Consider the following 20,342-nt stretch of genomic DNA (forward strand, 5'->3'; position numbering starts at 1 on the left):
CATCCATGTGTGTTGGACAAATTGACGGTTAGCATTCTCATGACAAACTTTCATTTATTTGATGCATATGAATGATTAAAAGATCTCCAAATTGAATGATATTTTGCAGAGACTATCTTTCAATGATAATAAAAATACCTTAAAAATACGTTAATCACTATTCACAAGTGAATAGACAAGTATGTTCTCCACAAGATATATATATATATATATATAAGCATTTTTCATTTCTAAATAGGGTATAGCAAGAAAATAAACTTTATTGCTATAGATTCAGACTTTGTGCTCCACAAGTCCTTTCCAAGTATGTATTTTCCAAATGCCTTCTTAATTGAGGATTCACACTAAAAGTGGATATAGGCACAAAACCAATATTAATATTAAAAAAGTACATAGTGGACACACCAAAAATTAACATAGTAATCATACATTATTTATTGGGAAGATATCCCATACATTGATGATAAATTACTCTTCGATCATTTGGCGGTCGCCTTGCCTGCGTTGTCAAATCTGCCAGCTCCGCCATTGCATTTCAAAGTTGGCAGCTCCACCACCTTGCTTGACTCGTGGATGTTGCAAAGGCCACTTGAGCGGTACATTGCATGTAGCCTTAGCCAGTGTCCTTACCCTCCCTCGAAATGAGCAAACTAATGGTTCCCTTCATAGTAGTTTAGTTTAGTTCTGTTGTCTTGCCTAGCTAGTATTGTGGCCGCATTATAGCAATGGCTGGATACGATTTTCGCCTTGAGTGATGAGGTATTGGTCTTGTCTACTTGCGATGATTTTATGTGATCTTGTTATTCAACAATGACCTATTGTAGCTGCCGAGACAAATTTGTTGTGTCTATCGTTTTGTGACAAATTATTATGGGTGACGTGTAGTTTTCATACATATGGTATATCTGTTTAAGGGTTTACTATAGTTGTCTTGTTTAAGCGAATTCGCTCTAGATAATTTTCTTGGCCACTTGAGAATTGTACCCAATTGGTCATCTATTTGGGATGATTAATGAAATATCAATCTATTGTTCCTTGCAAATAAATACAAAAACTAATCTCCTTCCCCTTGCAACTTGGGTAATGCATGAAGTGGAAACGCACCTATGATTCCGCAATTAAATGGTATGCCAAAGCAGAATCAACGATCCTAAAGAATACATCTCTAAGAGTTCAAACTTGGATTGAAAGTTTCAAACTTTTGATCGTCTTCCACTATCCTATGTGACCCAAAAACAAGGCGCCGACTTTGGAAAAGTTGAAATTACAAAACGGCCGGTTTAAGATGTAACACTTTTCATTAATATCATTGTCTATTTTTCGGTTGAAGTCACCTATATCATTGTTGCTTGAATTAAAACTCACATATTAGAATGTTTGAGAGTTACTTCTGAGTATATTACATCAACATAATATCAATAAAGAATAGAGCTACTGGCGTTTTACACATTTTAAGTTTACAGTAATTTTCAAAATTAGCCCTTGACCAAAGAAAAAATTTTCAAAAATGGGACATGAGATTTCAATTTCTAACATTGAACGCCTAAAGTTTTATAGGACTCGTTTTTAGGTTGTACATAAGCCATATTGAACTACTATGACCAAACTATTTGCATGCTTGTTGTTCTAGGATAACATCGTCCACGGAGAATTTGGATCGCATCTGAATCCTCTCTGCTAGAGATCCTCACCTCCTATCCGTTCATCGTAATCGTATGGCCAGAAATCATTTTAATTTTTTTATTATTTAAAATTAAACACAAATAGTATCTAACAAAAACTGACCACACAATGTATAATGAACGAATAGGATGTGATCCGTCGAAGAAAACGATATCTGGTTCATGTGACGCAAGCGTGATTACATCGTATTAACTCAGCTAAATAGTGAAAGAGAAACCAAAGAAATTTTGAAGTTTGTGTTTTCCTCTTTGGGAAATTTGGGCACGTAATGTTCGAGACAGCACAAAAATAGAAATCAACGATGAACGCGGGCAATATTGTCATTTCAGGCAACAATCGTATGTAATAGCCGGACGATATTTACGTCAAGTATTGTCGAGTGCGTCTCAGGCTACACAGTTGGCTTTGGGATTCGCAAACATTTGGTTACCTTCCAAAACCCAAAAACTATACAGCATAGAGAGAGAGAGAGAGAGAGAGAGAGAGAGAGCGCTTCAGACCCCAAAAGCCACCGCTCCTGCCCCTGTAAGGCTCCTTCACTCTCACTCCTCGTTTCATTTTCTCTGGTATATTTCTTCTTCTTTTCTGCAAAAAGTTTTGAGTCTTTGATTTGCTTTTGTGGGTTGAGTTTTGACTTTTTAGTGGAATTTCCTTTTGTTTTGATACTTTTGGCTTTTTGGGTCCTGGATTTTGGAGCTGAAATCAGCCCAAGTTTTCTGCTTTTGGGAAATCAGAGGGTAGAAAGTCAACTGAAAAGTTTGGATGAGCTTTTGCTGAACAAGGAAGTTGAACTGCAGCACTAGTATATCATTTTGTGGATGCTTTGTTTTCATGGAAAAAATGAATGGTGGATGTAAATGTATGCTCTTTCAGATATCTCCCGGATTTTGGTTTATTTTCAGAGGCACTAATTGAATGTGTTAAGCACCCAGAAATTTTAGCCTCAACATGAAGCAAACTTATTTGATGATTTGGATGAGTTGGGAATTGAGAAAGTTTAGCTGCAATATCGAACTTATCCACTTGAAGATTTTATAGGCTTTGGTTGGCTGAATCTCTGAAAGATCATTAAGCATTTTCACAGTTGTTGTGTTCTGAACTTCTGAGATATTGTGCAAAAACATTTTTCTGCTTCTTCTTATAAGTTGTGCATTTTAAAAATTTGTTTCTGGATAAGTAATGTGCGCTCGATAGTTCAAATTTGATCTCTTCCGGTTATATTTTTCACGGGGTTGAATCAAGCCAAGTTTTTTGTTCCGTAGTAATTGGTTTTTTTATTCCGTAGTAGTTGTAGAGCACATGTGTATTGGCTTGATGCTCTTTATTTTCGCCAAGTATTAAGTCTTTGGTGGTCATACTGTTGTTATATGAGCTTAACAGAATCAATAGGATCCCCCCTTTTTCTTATATTTTTGTTTTCAAGTCTTTATAGTTCAACGAGTTGGAAATCCATCTTAAGCACTTGAGAACTGCCTTTTATAGTCTTTAATCTTTCTGCTTTTTATAACTAAGAGGACAAGGAGTTTCCTGGTATACTTGCACTCACTCATAAGTTTTTTCACAGAATCCTATATCGTCATATGGCATGTGAGAATCTATAAGTGCCTATAATTGTGTAAGAAACCGAAATCTTTGGAACATTATGCATGTCTGGCCCTGCGGCCATTGGCGATAAAGCGGCAGAAGCACGATCGTTTGCACAGAGAACAAAGTCTCTTGATGTCATTTCCAAAGAAGACAGAGAATCCATAATAAATAATGGCGAAATTGCTGATACTTCTGAAATTGCAGTCTTTAGAGTCAGGGAGCTATTGCTTCCGAATAGGGAGTCCTATTCTGGACCCGTTCTTGGAAACATCCCTGAAGGGAAGGGAACATATGTCTGGTCAGATGGCTGCATATATGAGGGTGAATGGAGACGGGGGATGAGACATGGGAATGGAAAAATTCTTTGGTCTTCAGGTGCTGTTTATGAGGGCGAATTTTCAGGTGGATATATGCATGGAACAGGGACCTACATTGGGTCGGATAAGATGACTTATAAGGGGCGATGGCGGTTGAATCTCAAACATGGTTTGGGATATCAAGTCTATCCTAGTGGAGATGCCTTTGAAGGTTCTTGGATGCAGGGGTTGGCAGAAGGGCCTGGCAAGTATACGTGGGTAAATGGAAATGTTTATCTAGGAAATATGAAAGGAGGGAAAATGTCAGGGAAAGGAACTCTCACATGGACCAATGGGGACTCATTTGAAGGAAGCTGGTTGAATGGCATGATGCATGGATTTGGAGTATACACGTGGAGTGATGGAGGCATCTATGTTGGAACTTGGACCCGTGGTTTAAAAGATGGGAAAGGGTCATTTTATCCAAAAGGCAGCAGACTTCCAGTAGTAGAAGAACTTTACCTGAACGCTTTGAGGAAACGAGGGCTCTTGCCAGATTTAAGAAAACAGAACAACGCACATATCCATAATGCTGGTTCAGGGGATATGGGAAATGCAAAGATTGGAGAGAGCCTGCAGGGATCTCATCGTGCTTCAGCCGATAAAATCTCCAATAGAAATCTGTTAAATTTGGAGCAGTCACATAGAAATGTTTCCTTGGAAAGGCGTTGGAGTCTGGAGGTATCTTTCGAAAAAGTTATTGGACATGATCTATCATTAGCTGAGGGTGGAGAAAAAGATTCTGAGACAGGAATTCCAATCTTAGAACGAGAATATATGCAAGGTGTCTTGATCAATGAGCTAGTAATGAATAACAGCTTTTCTTCATCATCTAGAAGGGCAAAACGGCGACAAAAGAAGCTAGCAAAAGTGGTGAAGAGACCTGGTGAAGCGATCATTAAAGGTCATAGGAGCTACGATCTAATGCTGAGTTTGCAGCTGGGTATCAGGTACATTTACATTACTTGTATTACTTTGTCTTCATTTATCTTTTGTATCTAATGCATGGTTTTTTATTAGATTATAATTGGTTACTCCCTTCTGGTATTAGCAAAGACTAATTAAGCAATGCGATTTGTGTCTTTCCCTTCCTCTGTTGGATTCAGGACAAACATGGGATCGCTATGGGGAAAAAAGAAAAATATATGTATAAATTAGCTGTATGACTCCATGAGAGGGTTTAATTATCTTAAAAGGTTTCTCCTTTAGGGGTGAAAAAATTTGCAGTCCAATTGCAATAGCCGCTGTTCATCACTTACCTCACGTGCATTGCATATTTTGTTTGCTGAAACTTAATGTTGAATGTGGATTAAATTGTGGCCAGGTATACTGTTGGGAAGATAACACCAATACAAAGGAGAGAAGTCCGGGCATCAGATTTTGGGCCTCGAGCAAGTTTTTGGATGAATTTTCCTAAAGAAGGCTCCCAATTGACACCGCCTCATCAATCAGTAGATTTTAGGTGGAAAGACTATTGCCCTATGGTCTTTAGGTTAGTTGTCCTATGTTGATGTTTTGCTTGTAGCCTATTTGTTTGTTTGATGCATTTACAGTGATGGGGATATTCTTTTGTTTGTAGAAGTGCCCTTTCTACGTTTTACTTATTACATATACGTATGTACAGAATCATTCAAGTGCGGGCTTCGACGCCAAATCAGGCCCACACACACACACAAAACTTGACTAAACCTTAACCTGAAAAATTGGGTCGTTTACTCATATACACAATCGTGTGTGTGTGTGTGTGGGTGTATTCACTGTATTGTATACTTCTGTAATGTTTTTGGGCTGTTGTGCAGATACTGTGCTGCCAACAGTTTCCTATTTACTTTATCGTGAGTCGTGACATTGCAATATCATTCCTTTTATATCAACTTTCCAGGAATTTGAGGGAGATGTTCAAGATTGATGCTGCTGACTACATGATGTCTATTTGCGGAAATGATGCTCTCAGAGAACTTTCTTCTCCCGGAAAAAGTGGTAGTGTGTTTTTCCTATCTCAAGATGACCATTTCATGATTAAGACGCTCAGGAAATCTGAAGTTCAGGTTTGTATCACTGCTAGAGCTTGTGCATCTACATTTTTTTGTTGATGGCTTGATGTACATGAATTACTAAATGCTTGTGAAGTTATCTTTCTTCTCGGTGTGGAAATGAATTCACACTAAAACCAGTAAACTGCCTCCTTTGATTCTTTTCATTAATCCGTAAAGCTAAAGCACCTTAGATACTCCTTTGTGAATTTTCATGATTTTGTTCACGATGTTTGATGTGAAAAAGAATTATGAAGAGAAAACTGGATAGCGGATTGAAATTAAGTTGTTTTAGAATTACCGGACATGTCATTACTTGGTTACCACCATCTCAGAAATTTTGTTCAGACTCGGAATAAGGTTCTTGACAAATCTTATGTCTATGCGGAGGACCAGCTTCAGCAATTAGTGAAACTGTGACCGTATAATTTTCTGTTACGGAAGTGCTATCTTTCATATAACAACACTATGATCAGCAAACATTTCTGTTTAATTCTGAATTGTGATACATGTGCTGTAATCGATTCTTCATCTTTCACCTCCTCTTTTCTTTAATCATCTGGAGGTGTGGTAACCAGATTTCTGATGTGTAGGTTCTTCTGCGGATGCTTCCTAGTTATCATCATCATGTAAGGTCGTACGAGAACACCCTCATCACAAAATTCTTTGGACTTCATAGGATTAAACCTTCAAGTGGTCAAAAGGTAATGGGAACAGCGCTTTAGATTCTTATGAGCTGCCATGCTAGAATTGTGTTTACATATCTGCATTATAATGCCGTTACATTCCAGTAATAGTATCATTCGAGATTCTATAGTGAATTCCCTTGTTATTTGCGATGATACTGTCTCTATGAATGTAAATTGCTTCTTGCATTTTGAAGACGGACATTTTTACATTAAAATATGCTTTGCAGTTCCGCTTTGTAGTGATGGGAAACATGTTCTGCACAGAGCTAAGAATACATCGAAGATTTGATTTGAAAGGTTCATCCCTTGGTCGTTCTGCTGATAAGATTGAAATCGACGAAAACACAACGCTCAAGGACTTGGATTTAAACTACTCTTTTTATCTCGAACCTTCTTGGCGAGAGGCCTTAATGACGTAAGTGCAAGTTCTTTTAAGTTTACGAAAACACACCCCTGTTTATCAAAAAAAATAAAAAAATAAAAAAAATGTAGTTCTGTTATTCTCGTTTGTGTTGGTTGTGAAAGATTTAGTCGACGTGGTTTCTAAGTGCCAGATTTAAGTATTCGGTTTCCTTGTAACAATACTAAGTGGTAACATCCTATTAGTTCCACTCTCGTCATTTTTCGCCTGCTTAACATGTACTATTCAGGCTTTAGGTTCCAATGTTTTTGCATATGTTATTATTACTGTAACTCATTGTGCTTTCTGAATATTATGCAGTCAGATTGAGATCGACAGTAAATTTCTGGAGGCGCAGCACATTATGGACTACAGCCTTCTCATGGGAGTGCATTATCGAGCCCCCCAACATCTGCGGTCTGTCACGTCCTACAATAATACCACTCGAGCTGATGGTTTGGGAATCCTTGCAGAGGAAGGTGGTTGTCATCCCCTTTCTCTCGAGGATATGGAGTTATTTTTTCAACTATTACTAAAGACTAACGTAAAGTTTTTTGTTCCCGGTGTTCGAATGACAGAGACTCTGGAGGACGAGATCTCCAATTACCCACAGGGACTTGTCTTAATCCCTCGTGGAAGCGACGATGCTAGTGTTGTTGTTGGCCCCCATGTGAGAGGTAGCCGACTGAGAGCATCATCTGCCGGTTATGAGGAAGTCGATCTCCTATTACCCGGTACAGCAAGGTATGATCTGCTGCAATAGAATGCATCCAAGGAGCATTTATATAGACCCCATTCAGAGAATCCGTTTAAAGCCTTCGTTTGAAAAGCTATGCATTGGAAGTGAAACTCCCGACCAAAGGCATTTCTAATTAAACTTATGTCTTTACAAATTTGAGCAGGCTCCAAATCCAGCTGGGTGTGAACATGCCAGCAAGGGCAGAGCAGGTTCCCGGTGAACAGGGAGACCAGCAAACATTTCATAATGTATACGACGTTGTGCTATATCTTGGGATCATTGATATATTGCAAGACTACAGCATGGGAAAGAAGATTGAACACGCGTACAAATCTCTTCAATTCGATTCCTTGTCCATCTCCGCTGTGGACCCGACATTCTATTCCCGGCGCTTCTTGGAATTCATCCGGAAGGTGTACCCTCCAAATGCCTTAACAAGGTAAGAATTTGGTGTCCAGTGCAGAATGAACCAAGGACTGTTTGCAAAGGCATCCGGAGAAGGAGCATCATCGGCTATGCCAGCATTGAGCAGCAGCTGGGTTGAACATCGTAATGATTTGGTGACAGATTTGAATTTGTTTCTCCCGCCCTCTGGTTTTGCTACTTTTGGAGCGCCTGCTGCTTACTTACATGTACCTATATCATTTTTCCGATCAATGTACTGTGTTTAATCGATCAGAGATCCAAACCATCTTTTATTTTTTTTTGTACAAACAAGCCGTTACAAATGATTATAAATTTGGAAATGATTTCCGTACTCTTATTATTCCTTTCCTCTGTTGGATTCAGGACAAACATGACATCTTTGAAGAGTCGATTTCAATCTAAAGGTCAAAGTAACAGGAAAGTATTTTTCTTGATTTGTTCAATTGAAAAGTTAAAAATAAAGCGTAACAAGGTACAGCTTCCAGTTTAACGGAAATACCGGGGCATTTTTGTTGACTTCATTCTCCACACAGATGCTGCAAATATTTTCACTGAGATGTTCCGGTATAAGGACTGTCACCCCAAGGCAATAGGTTCCCTTAGCCCATATTAGGAGGTGGTGGGGGTGGACGAAGACCCTGGCCCTGCATTTGTTGTCCCGGAAAGCCTTGTGGAGGTGGCATAGATGGAGGCCTTCCCATCTGAGAGCCAGGAGTGAAATTCGCCATTGTATTACCAACAGGAGGCGGAGGAGGGGCAGGCGGAGTGCCACCAGGAGGCATAGGCCTAGGGCCATTTCCCATAGGAGGTGGTGGTAGTAAAGATCCAGGACCTGGCGGAGGAGCTCTAGGAGGATTTCCCATTGGTGCACCAGAAGGCAGTCCTTGTGGCAGAGGAGGAGGACCTTGGGGTGGTGGGGGCAAAGGCCTTGATGGAACACCGGGTGCACCTGGGCCATTAGCTGCAGGGGAAGGTTGCGGTTTGTTCGCCTCTGGTGGCTTAGTTTTGAAATATAGCTGCAACTGCATATTGATACATCCAACAAGAAAAAGTGAGAAGAACAATTCAACCAACAAAAAAATAAAAGAAAATCAACCAAGCAAGACATTGAAACCAGAGGGCTTTCACATAAATGCCCTTGAAAACATTAGACTTTAAAAAACACTTCGAACTCAATACTTTAGAAAAAAAATCCCGCTGAGTTTTCATTCGGAGGATACCAAAGTAATTTCACAACTATGAATCCATAATAACACTACAAGTGGGTAGCTGAGGGGTTCTATAAAAACCTACAGTTTGCCAGGATTTCTTTTCCTTCTTAATTTTACTAATCCAGCCTGATCTAGTGAGTATGCAGCAGTTTATGTAGATATCACCAATTGGTGCCAACAGACTCAAGACCGAAAACGTGACTCACTTGCTGAATCATATAAGCTTTCTTAAGTTGGATTCCACAGGGCCATTTGTTAACAAATTCGTTTCAAATTTTTATTTTTCATTGTTGTGCTAGAGATAGAAGGGAAATAAGTCGGTAAAAATGAGGGACATAAAATAGTTGAGGAAGGATGGTGGTGAAGATATGTACAACAAAAGACACAACGAAAACTAGAAACCAAAAACTCGTTCAAGATTTTGATTTCGGTCACTCTTCCTTGTTTCTTCCCTTCCCTCCCCACCACCCTTCTTCCCTTCTTTCCCCCATATACTCTCCCTACATCTCAAACACAAAAAGTGAAAAGTATATAGTAAAATGAAATGATTATGAAACAGGCACTAAGGTTATAAGTTCATATATCTTAAAACAACCTCGGACAAGATTTACCAATCTAATGAACCACGAGGTTAACAGTCCAATGAAACACTGCAACTAGTTCTTGCAGTGCAGATAAAACAAAACAAATCTATAGGGTTAGAAAACTAACTGTGAACATTTTTGAGTCTGGATCCCAATGTGAGAAAAACTTATCAGTTTTGTCGATCTCAATGTTAGGAACCTGAAACAGAAACAAACATGCAGGCACAACAAGCGTCTTGAATCTAACAATATAGAGAATGAATGAGTACCCAATGCATTGACGATGAGGTATACCTTGAAAGCAACTATCTCATAAGGCTCGGCTGCAAACAGAAGATACTGGTACTTTTTGTCGACAGGTTGAACCCTCTGTGTTCATGAAATGTCAACATTTAAAGAAATATCAAAACCATTCACTGAAGCCTTTAAATAAGAAAAATGAGTAGAAGAAGACGACGGCCATAAATTGTAGACCACAAACTCAGATTAATATAAATAGCCCTGCCTGCTCATAAGATGACATAAAACGATGCCTTGGCTTTGTATTATCTTCAATCTCAGGATATTCAATCTGCATAGCATACATATAGTAACACTATTAGCCAATCCATTGTTTAGCATTCTACATATCCTTGAACAAGAACTCATTATTTCTGGAAAATAAATATATCACAATAAACACAGACACAGACACCTGGAAAAGAAGAGACCTCTGCTTTGTTTCTCCATCAAACTGCTTTGTCACTCGATACCCCGGCCTACCAATTTTGACTGCAACCATAGATTAAAGGATATACTTACGATGGTTAACTCCATTGGCAGAATTACAAAATGGTTACCATGGGCTATAGCCCAGGAAGCCATTTAAATAAATAAATAACTTTATATATATATATATATAGTGTTAGGATCGGGGGACACACACTTTTGACACACATTTGACACACGTTTTTGTGAAGCCCACTCTGTAATGTATTTCAACGATCCAACCATCCATTTTTATATATTACCTCAAAAATCATGTCTACCAAAAATCACCCAAATCCAAAACCATATGACCATTGGACTAAATTTAGTGTTTCTTGTAGAATCGTCTTTGTCCATTTTCTTCACTACAAATGAATGTCTTAATGGTTTTGGATTTGTCTAAGTTTTGCAAGGATGATCTATGAATGATGTACTAAAACACACTACATTACGAAGTGAGCCCTACAAAAATGAGTGTCAAAATGTGTCAAAAGTGTGTGTCCCTGGATCCTAACCCATATATATGTGTATGTATATGTATCCATTTATATGTTAAGATAATTCACCCCAAACATCTTATTTGCCCACCCAAATTTAACCTAGTAATCCATTCCCACTCTAATTTGTAAACATTACGCATCCTAGATTAATTGTTGACTCAATTAATAAACAAAATCCCTTAGTAAACTTTAACTCTTAACCCTAACCTCTCCATCTTCCCCCTAATTTTCCCTAATTTTTCAAATGATTTATCGTCAAGATTCTTGTTAGCGGCCATCATATCACCCCTAAAATTTATCTAGCCCGCCTTAACAAAATTTCTGGTTCCGCCCTTGGTTAACTCAATCTAATTTTCTTGCCCAAAAACACATTCTACTGAAATGCACCAGCTGTGCCAATCAGCCATAAAATCTTTAAAAAAAAACCAAATCAAACTTAAAAAAAAAAAAAAAAAAAAAAAAAAAAAAAAAAACACCCACATTATACATCATAAACAACTTTACATGACCACAGAGCGTCCGACAAAATGCTTGTGAAAAATTAATGACACACATACCCGTCTTTCGCACATTGACCTTGCGCTTGTGCGGCTGGGGCTGCGCAGGTGCGTCCTTCGCCTCGCGAGCAGCTCGTTTTGCCAAATTAGTCTGATGGCGCTTGCCTTGTGTATGCGCCAAGTAGTTGCCCTCGTTGTTGTGCAGCGTCAAACAAAGCTTACACTCATAGCTACAAAGACCCACCAACAATCAGATTAAAAGCAGTGAAATTTGAGCAGAAAGCAAAAGAGAGTCACACCTTCCGAGGTGATTGCGCATGAAATAGGGATCTTTGGCGAGATCGATGGTCTCGAGCGCGAGCCGCCGGAGACGCTCGCGGCGGTCGATGGCTTCGTTCTGTGCAGAGGCGGCTCCTCCGCTTCCGGGCTTTGAGCCCCATTCTCTGTCCATCGTCTCGGTTGTCAGTCACCGACTGTTCTCTCAGACTCGACGGGTTTAAGATTTGGGAGAAGTACCCAGACAATCACACTCGCTGCCCCATTCTTTTCTTTTCTTTGTGTTTTAGTGAAGAAAAATTTGGAAATTAACCTCGAAAATGTTATTCTATTCCAAAAATCTTATTCTACATTTTTTTTATTTTTTTCTTTCTTAATATAGAAAGTTTAGAATGTAAAATGAGATTTTTGAAGTGCTAATAAAAATTCCTATTAATATATGGCCAAATTTTTTTTGTAGTCCATGTGGTGACGTGTCACTTTCAATATGATCTTTGTGATGAAAAAGCTATTTAATTAAACCTCTGTAATGAGTTTTGTTAGCAATTAAGGTCCAAATCCAAAATTCCGTTAGTCTTCCATTAAATAAAATCGGTCAAAATTAAGTTTATTTATTTTGGAAAATAAAAGGACAAAAATATGATTGAATTAAAATAAAATCACTTGTGATGATAGAAAAAAAAACCCAACAGTCCCCTATCTCATCTCAGGCTCCCAGCCACCACCATAGCCACTATTGGACCTCCACCGTCGTTAATCATCACCTGAAATCCCGTTAACCTAGTCAAATTGCAGATCATGCCAAACTCATTGTTAAAAACACATCCCACCCTCCAAGTTTGCAAACCAACCAAAACCCAAGTGAAAAAGGAGAGATAATATAATTAACCATTCACAAAAGAAAAATTTTTGTTAGTTTTCATATCATAAAATATTTTGCACACTGATGACAAAATTATGTCCAGCCTAAAAAAAATAAAAAAATAAAAAAGCAAAGACAAAAGTATGTCTTCCACAATGTATTGTGGTTCATCATAACAAATTGCCATTGAAAATGTCTTCCATAAAATAAACAAATAATCTAGTCTCCCGCAAAATAAAATCAATTTCCTCTGTTGCATCATTTCTTTTGCAAGGTACGGTGCTTTTTCATCTGTTGATTTTGCATATTGTGCATTAGGGCCATTCCAGAAGGTCTCCAAGAATTCTTAGCATTGGATGATATTGCAAAGGTCATTCCTGGAGGTCTCCAAGGTGCATTGGCAGAGTTGGAATTTGATGATATCATTGAAGGCAATACAACCAATGGAGCTGAACTTCCAATAGTTTCAACGGTTGTCTGCCTCTTACACTGTTATTTTTGTACAATATATTATTAGAATAACAAAATAGCATCCAAGTGTCTAGATAATATGTGAAGAACTACAAAATAAACGACTTACTTTAGCCCTTGTATGCACTAGAGTTGAATTTCCAGCTGACTGATATGGAATGTCACCTATTAAACCTTCAGTGATTGCAGTTGCCAATTGGCTTGTTGCTTATATAGTTTCCACATGTGTATGCCTTATAGCCTAGATATTTTTATAAGAAAAATTACAATAATGTCATCCAAGTGGAGTTGCAACATTTGCATAGAAGTACAAAATTAAGTAGCTCACCGGTTGTTTGGCCATTGTAGGTGCTTGAACTTCAATAGGAGTTTCATGTCCATAAGCATGATAATTGCCAGTTGTATTACCACTATCAACAACTTCAATGGGATTTGCACTAGCTTTCTTACCTTTTCTGACTTCAGCACGAGGTCTTGGATACATATACCTCTTGTCCACATATACACCAAGTGGAACATCCGTAGGCTCGTTCTTACAAAAATTCCAACAATGACCCCATTGCCAACACTTGCTGCACCTTATTGTCTTTCCTTTTCGACTTGCTAATTGTTTGTTGTTCGGATCAACGACTTTTTTTTTTCCATTTCTGGGCCTTTTCTTCTAACCCTTTTAGGCCTCCCTAGTTGTTTTTTCACTAATGGTGGTAGTAATGGTGTGTTGGTAGACTTAGGCCACATGTTATTTCCTTTAACTGGAAAAATTATGTAGTCATGGCTCTCAAGTAAGTTTCTTTAGTATACACCTCATCCACATATTCCTCTGGGTCAGCTCTGTGGTGAAACAATGTTGCACAAGCATGGATGCATGGGATCCCAGTTAGATCTCAGCTCCTACAACTACAAGTCCTATTACCAACATCAACAACATACTGATCATTCAAGTAAATCCCAACTTGGAATACAAGATTCCCTGCGTGTGCAGCCAAGTAATTTCTACCAGAAAATCTTGCCTTGTTGAGCTTAGTTTGAATTTTAGGACAAATTCTTTTTGGCCATGTACTCATTTCTGTCTTTTTAGCCTACAACCTTCTCATTAAATTGCACTTTATCATGTCCATCATGGTTAAAATTGGTTTATCCCTAGCAATAAGTATCCAGCTATTAAATGTTTCACATAGGTTATTAAGAAGCATATCACACTTCACCCTAGTGCTAAACCTTGGCCTAGCCCACCTAATAGGATCTCTTGCTGCCAACCAATTATATGCTTTGTCATTGACACTCTTCAACTTCTCCATCTCAGTTTCAAATTCAACACGATTAGGTGCCCTTGCAGCGCTCCATAACAAATTTTTTAGTGTCTTACCTTTGTGAATTGCTTTGAAGTTTCCATATAGATGCCTCACACTTCATCTATGATTTTCCCTTAGGACCACTTGCTTAAAAGCTACATCCAAACCCTACAAGTGCAGTAAGCATTCTATCAAACTAGATGCAATAAATAAAAAACATAAGGCATCATTTTTTTTTCAGTTAAATATGTAATTATATTTTATTACATGTTTACTCTTCCCAACTATCTAGTATTTTTCAATATGGCATATCAATTGGCAAACAACTTTATTCATAGAACAGTCTTGGTGAACTAGATTTAGTGTTACCTTTTGTTGATCTGAAATAAATGTCCATCCATGTTCTTCAACTGGTCCAAGATCATCAATAAGTAACTGTAAAAACCATGATCATGTTTCTTTGTTTTCAATTTCAACTGCAGCATAGGCTATTGGAAACATATTATCATTAACATCAATACCAACGACTGCAAGTAGTTGACCTGTGACAATAACTAGAGAAACTAGGTATGGAGTCTCTAACCAACTTAAGTTATAATATAAAATGATGGGAGCATAATAATTTACCTTCATATGGTCCTTTGAGATGACAACCGTCTACCCTGATCATTGGTCTGCACCCCGCTTTGAATCATTTCTTGCAAGCATCAAGACAAACATATAACCTCTTAAAGAATGGAAGATCTACACTCACTTTCATAGTACTTCCCACATTTGTTTTCCTTACTTCTTCACAATATTCCCAAATCTTAGCATATTGCTCATCATATGACCCTTATAACACTTGTAAGGCTTCTTTCCTTGCTCTAAAACACTGACTAATCCCAACATCCAACTCCATGTCCCTCTTTATTACATCCTGTAAAGTTTTTGCAGTCATGCCCGGATGATATTTAAATCGATTCAAATACTTCTCAGCAATGAACTTGTATGTCACATACTTATTTTTCCACTTTATTGCATATATGTTTATCTTTAAGAACTTTGATTTGCCAAGTGGTATCATTTTGCATTACACTTGTATGCAATCTCCAAGGACACCCTACTACACAAATTGTAGTAACCCTACCCTTATCATTCTTCTTCATATCAATATCATAATCCCCATAAATTGAATACCTCTTGATAGCGGTTTTCAGGTGTTTAGCTTGTGCAAACCTCATCCTAATTTTGAAACTAGGTTTATCCATATCAATTTCTGCATTAAACTTAGGATCTCTCTCAATAGTTACTTCCTCATCATCTGAATTATGAGGACTATGCAATTCCTCAGAGTTGTGCTCTTTCTCCTCATGTAGCTCCTTATCAGTAATATTTTTAGGTATAACAGGTCTCGTGTTTGTCCTTACAGATGGGATGTCCACATACTTAGCAAACAACAAATCATCATCTTCCATAGCAGCTTCATTTTCAGAATCATACAGCCTTTCACTCATGATTACACCGATAACTAATCTCCCCATCCTTTTGTAAAAAGGTTTCATATAGCCCTTCACTATTGACTTCATATTGCTCCCCACTTTCTTCTAAAACATTTCCATATATCCGTTTACCCTTATCTACATTAGGGTTAGGAATTTCATTTGACCATATGCTATTAAGAACTTCATCTTGTACCTAAGCATTGCTTTGAATGTGAGAGAACACTTTTTTTGGGACTTGAGAGAACATCACCCATTATCTCATGCAAAAAAATCATTAAAGTTTGGTTTTGGAACTAAAACTGACTTGTCCGCATCATGCTCCACATAGATTGTCATTTCCCTTGAACTAGGGATAATGTTAATCATAATTGATATGTCATTGTCACCATCTAATGGATGCAAAGCACATTGAGGGTCCTCTCCTGGCTTGGTGAAATGAAATCTCTTCACATTTTTGTATCCAACTTCTTCCATCATATACTTGAGTTCATAAGTTGACAACAAGTCTGGATCCACATTATCAAAATATATCATCTACCCTCCGCATATGAACTTGAGTGTAAGCAAATCAGCCCTTGCAATTTGATAGCACATGTATCTCAACCTATGTAATATAGAAAAATCACATATGCATTGCAGTTTTGGCCAACTAGGGCCTACATCAAACCACACTACCAATTAAAGACAAAATTGAAAGACATATATGCATTCAGACTGGTACAAAGTGATACAAGAATGAAAATTCAAGTCAAACTAAGACTTTAACTCATGATCAAAGACATTGGCATTGAAAAATAAACAATGGTTTATTAGAAGTATTAGGATTTCCAAACGAAATTAAATCATACTTAAGAAATTAGGTGCGACTTCACCTTCACCTCTTCTCCTAACCATTGAAGTGGTTTTACGAGTTTAGTTTCACTTGGGTTTTAGTTGGTCTGCAAATTTGAGGGGTGGGATGTGTTTTTCACAATGGGTTTGGCTTAATCTGCAATTTGACTAGGTTAACGGGATTTGAGGTGATGGTTGACGACGGTGGAGGTCCACTAGTGGCTATGGTGGTGGTTGGGAGCGAGATGAGATATGGGGACTGTTGAGTTTTTTTATCTTTACAAGTTTCTTTATTTGTAATTTTATTTTAATTCAATCATGTTTTTGTCCTTTTATTTTCTAAATAAATAAACTTAATTTTGATAGATTTTATTTAACAGAAGACTACCGGAACTTTGGATTTGGACCTTAATTGCTAACAGAGCTCACCACATGGGTTTAATTAATAGCTTTTTCACCACGAAGGTCACATTAAAAGTGACGTGTCACCACAGGGACTACAAAAAAAATTTGGCCTTAATATATTTATTGCGCTACATACCTTTTTTTATGGGTGACACATTATTTGGTTTGTAAAATTTGTTTAAAATTATAGTCTCGTACCACGTAGTACTAGAGTTTAAGGTACTATAGTTTTGTGGTATTCCTCTTCACTTGTAAGTGAAAGGTCTTAGGTTCAGTTCTTAGGTTCAGTTCTTGTCAAAGACAAATTTGAACCACATTATTACTAGGTCATTGTGAGGCTAAGTCCACATCTCCCTCTTAGTGTAGATAATATCGTTTATTCAAAAGAAAAAAAAATTGTCTCCTTGACATTACCCTTAATTTTATTTTGGAGGTTGTGGCCAATTTTCTAAAGGTAGAGAGAGAGAGAGTGCGATAGTAGCATAGAGACGAGAGAAATTGTAGAATGATTAGGGATTGGATGATTCTCCCTCTATGGTGCCTTTATTTATAGTAAATCAATGTGAATGAGTAACTTATCCTCCAAATAATACAAAATATAATATGAAAGAATAATAACATAATGTGTAATCTAAAACTCAATTTAACTACGATTTACACAATCACACATATTAAATAATATTCACAACACTCTCTTTGAGTGTGTAAATACTCAAGTAGATATCATATCAGATTCAGCAACATTGATCAAGTCATCTTTTCAGCACTAACTAAAGAACATGCTAGTCTCAAACAAGGGAACTTGCATATAGAAACAAGTCTAACAAAACCTGGCTATGGTAAAAGCCAATATGGGGCAAAAACCCATATTGTAAGGAAAACGACGAGTTGGATGCAAAGTCAATTTAAACATCTATGGGACGTACACAACGGTATTCCAGTCGAGGTTGGGTGCCTCGTTAAAATCTAGTCAAGTAGCAAAAACCAACAGGGAAAAATGGTCCTAGTGAATCTTAAACGGAAGTTCGTTAGGGACTTAGTCACTTGCATGTGGGTCGAAAACATCTTTGGAATCCTGTTGTCAAATCCTATGTGTAGACCTGAGCGTTTCTAATCATACTACACTTAGGTGACTTGGCTAAGGCACTTCCGTGTATCAGAGCTCATTTGGAAAAATATTCATCTTGAGAATTTCCTAGTTTGGATGCTTCATTCAGACTTGCTTAGACCCATAGTGTCGTAAAATGTACTTGACGTAGTACCTTGGTCTTGGATGGAAGTAATCATACTTAGGGTTGGAGTCGAGAGTCACCCCTCGGATGATTTTGGGATCACTTCTTTTATTATTCCCTCGAATGGCGTAGAGCCCATGTTTGAATGTTATAACCAACAACACTTAGGTTGCATAAACTTTCCAAAGGTTGGATGATGCATTGGACTTCTAGATCAAGGGGTCATGTCCCCGTGCTCGTAACCCATTTATCGTAACGGCCCTAATACGGCTTGAGCCTCCCAAGCTGCTAACCAAACACTACAAAATTTTCTAAAGGGAACTCCTCTAACACTATCACTTTGGTTTTTTAGAGTTGCAATTATGCGAAATTTTAAAGTTGTGTGTTATTTGGGATTTTATTGTATCCTAGTACCGCAAAAAGAAAAGAACGAATAAAGAAGATGAAAGTTGTACCATAATCAAACGTTGAAATTCTTATCCATAAGAGAATGCTGAATTGATAAAGGGGTGTGATTGAGTATTTAAAAGATTATACAACGTAAGTTCTTCATGAGGATCATCTTTTACGAATAGCCCACGGTGAGGCTTTAACGAGATAAATTCTCCATGGACTTTTCTTCGTGTAGATTACAACGTTGGAATTAGTTGTTGATAAATTTGGCATATACATATCTTCTCACGTCATTGAAGAATCAAACTGCGAGTAGTTCGGATTAAAAATGACTTCTTTAATCGATTTGACAGCTTTTGAGGATAGTTCACCTCAAGGTAGTCGAAGCTCATTTCCTTTGCTTGGACGTGCCAATTTTTCTTTCTTTTAGTAGCCCATGTCCTCTATAGATGCAATTGATGTTGAGGATGGGCTTCTTTGTTGAACGTCTGTCATCCTCATCATCAGTAATCTCATGCATGTCAGACTTACCTTGGCCCTTCCCATCAGCGGATCCCTCATTCCTGGTATTGCTTCTGACAAACTCCCATCAATGCCTCTATTCAAGAAACTCCTCGATGTGGTCTCCCAACGTACATCAGTCCCCAGTGGTATGGTCGGTGCATTGGTGAAAAAAGTATTATACATTTGGCATTTTCTTCGCCAGATGCCCTAGGATGAGCTTTGGCCACTTAAGGAAAGGCTTGTCTTTGATGCTATGAAGGATGTTGTTATGGTTATGTTTAAGTCAATTTATTGCCTGGGCTTGGACGAAGCTGGCCTATCACTACATCCTCTCCTGTCAGTAAAAGCTCTCTAACGGTCAAGTTAGTTAACAAATATATGAGACTTAAGCAATAGGCAAGATAATAAGTGAGTGGTAATTGCATTACCAGAAATGAATGCTAAATGAATGTATTTATATCAGTCGAGGTAGAGACCTTTTAGGGTAGGAAATCTGTGTAAAACTGAGAGAATCTTAGAGGATATCTAGGAAATAGATATTGCATCCTTTTAGGAGTGTGATTATTGTGACGCACGCCAAGAATATAGGAAACCCTGCCGATTCCTTGCAGGATTAGGTTTTCGTGTCTTACGGAATAATTAAGGTTAATCTCAGTGAAGTCGTCGGACTTTGTCCACTGCTCCAGAACAAGATGACGGTGACATCGCTGTTCTGTTTTTTTAGCTTCGTAGGGAAGTTGTTGAGTCCAATCGGACTTACAAGGTATTCGTATTCCGATCCGCCTCACTCCAGTTCTGGAAAATCATTGTCCCACAATACCTATGAACTTGACATAAAAAAAAATACCAATAACATAAAAATAAGCCTAAAAATCTACGTATCCACAACACAACACATAAATACCAAATGGGTACATACCAAATTTACAAGAAACTTATAATTAACATTCTACCCAAATAAAAATAAATATAAGAGTAAAAACTCATGAATCCATTTAAAAAATCAAGTAAAAGAATGTACCACATTGTTTTGTAGGCATACATATGGGTTCATAAAAATGCATCAACTAAAACTATTTTACATAATTTTCTCTAAAAATATTATACCCATATCAATATGTAAAACTAAATTGAACCAAA

General features: G+C 37.7%; 2 protein-coding genes across 5 annotated transcripts; one reads left to right on the top strand and one right to left on the bottom strand.

Moving 5' to 3' along the window:
* Positions 1–2,054: 2,054 nt before the first annotated feature.
* Positions 2,055–8,244, top strand: LOC148697431 (phosphatidylinositol 4-phosphate 5-kinase 9-like). 4 transcript variants are annotated; one of them, XM_088692464.1, is made up of 9 exons: positions 2,055–2,208; positions 3,248–4,576; positions 4,951–5,118; positions 5,509–5,674; positions 6,253–6,363; positions 6,576–6,763; positions 7,070–7,227; positions 7,327–7,492; positions 7,651–8,244. In XM_088692464.1, the coding sequence occupies exons 2-9, from the start codon at positions 3,330–3,332 to the stop codon at positions 7,928–7,930; spliced, it is 2,484 nt and encodes an 827-aa protein (XP_088548590.1). In that variant the 5' UTR covers positions 2,055–2,208; positions 3,248–3,329; the 3' UTR covers positions 7,931–8,244. The 4 variants fall into 4 exon arrangements, 3 of the variants coding, with proteins under 3 accessions (XP_088548590.1, XP_088548593.1, XP_088548592.1); XR_015961574.1 differs by having other exon boundaries at positions 2,068–2,208; positions 7,070–7,165; XM_088692467.1 differs by having other exon boundaries at positions 2,108–2,542.
* Positions 8,216–12,039, bottom strand: LOC148697432 (uncharacterized). Its single transcript, XM_088692468.1, has 7 exons — positions 11,752–12,039; positions 11,513–11,682; positions 10,403–10,479; positions 10,214–10,279; positions 10,003–10,077; positions 9,836–9,907; positions 8,216–8,935 (listed from the first exon to the last, which is right to left on the bottom strand). The coding sequence occupies exons 1-7, from the start codon at positions 11,901–11,903 to the stop codon at positions 8,513–8,515; spliced, it is 1,035 nt and encodes a 344-aa protein (XP_088548594.1). The 5' UTR covers positions 11,904–12,039; the 3' UTR covers positions 8,216–8,512.
* Between the last annotated feature and the right edge of the window lie 8,303 nt (positions 12,040–20,342).

This window comes from Pyrus communis, chromosome 4, assembly GCF_041283825.1.
Source record: "Pyrus communis isolate YQ-2024b chromosome 4, ASM4128382v1, whole genome shotgun sequence".
In the NCBI taxonomy this organism is placed as follows: Eukaryota; Viridiplantae; Streptophyta; class Magnoliopsida; order Rosales; family Rosaceae; genus Pyrus; species Pyrus communis.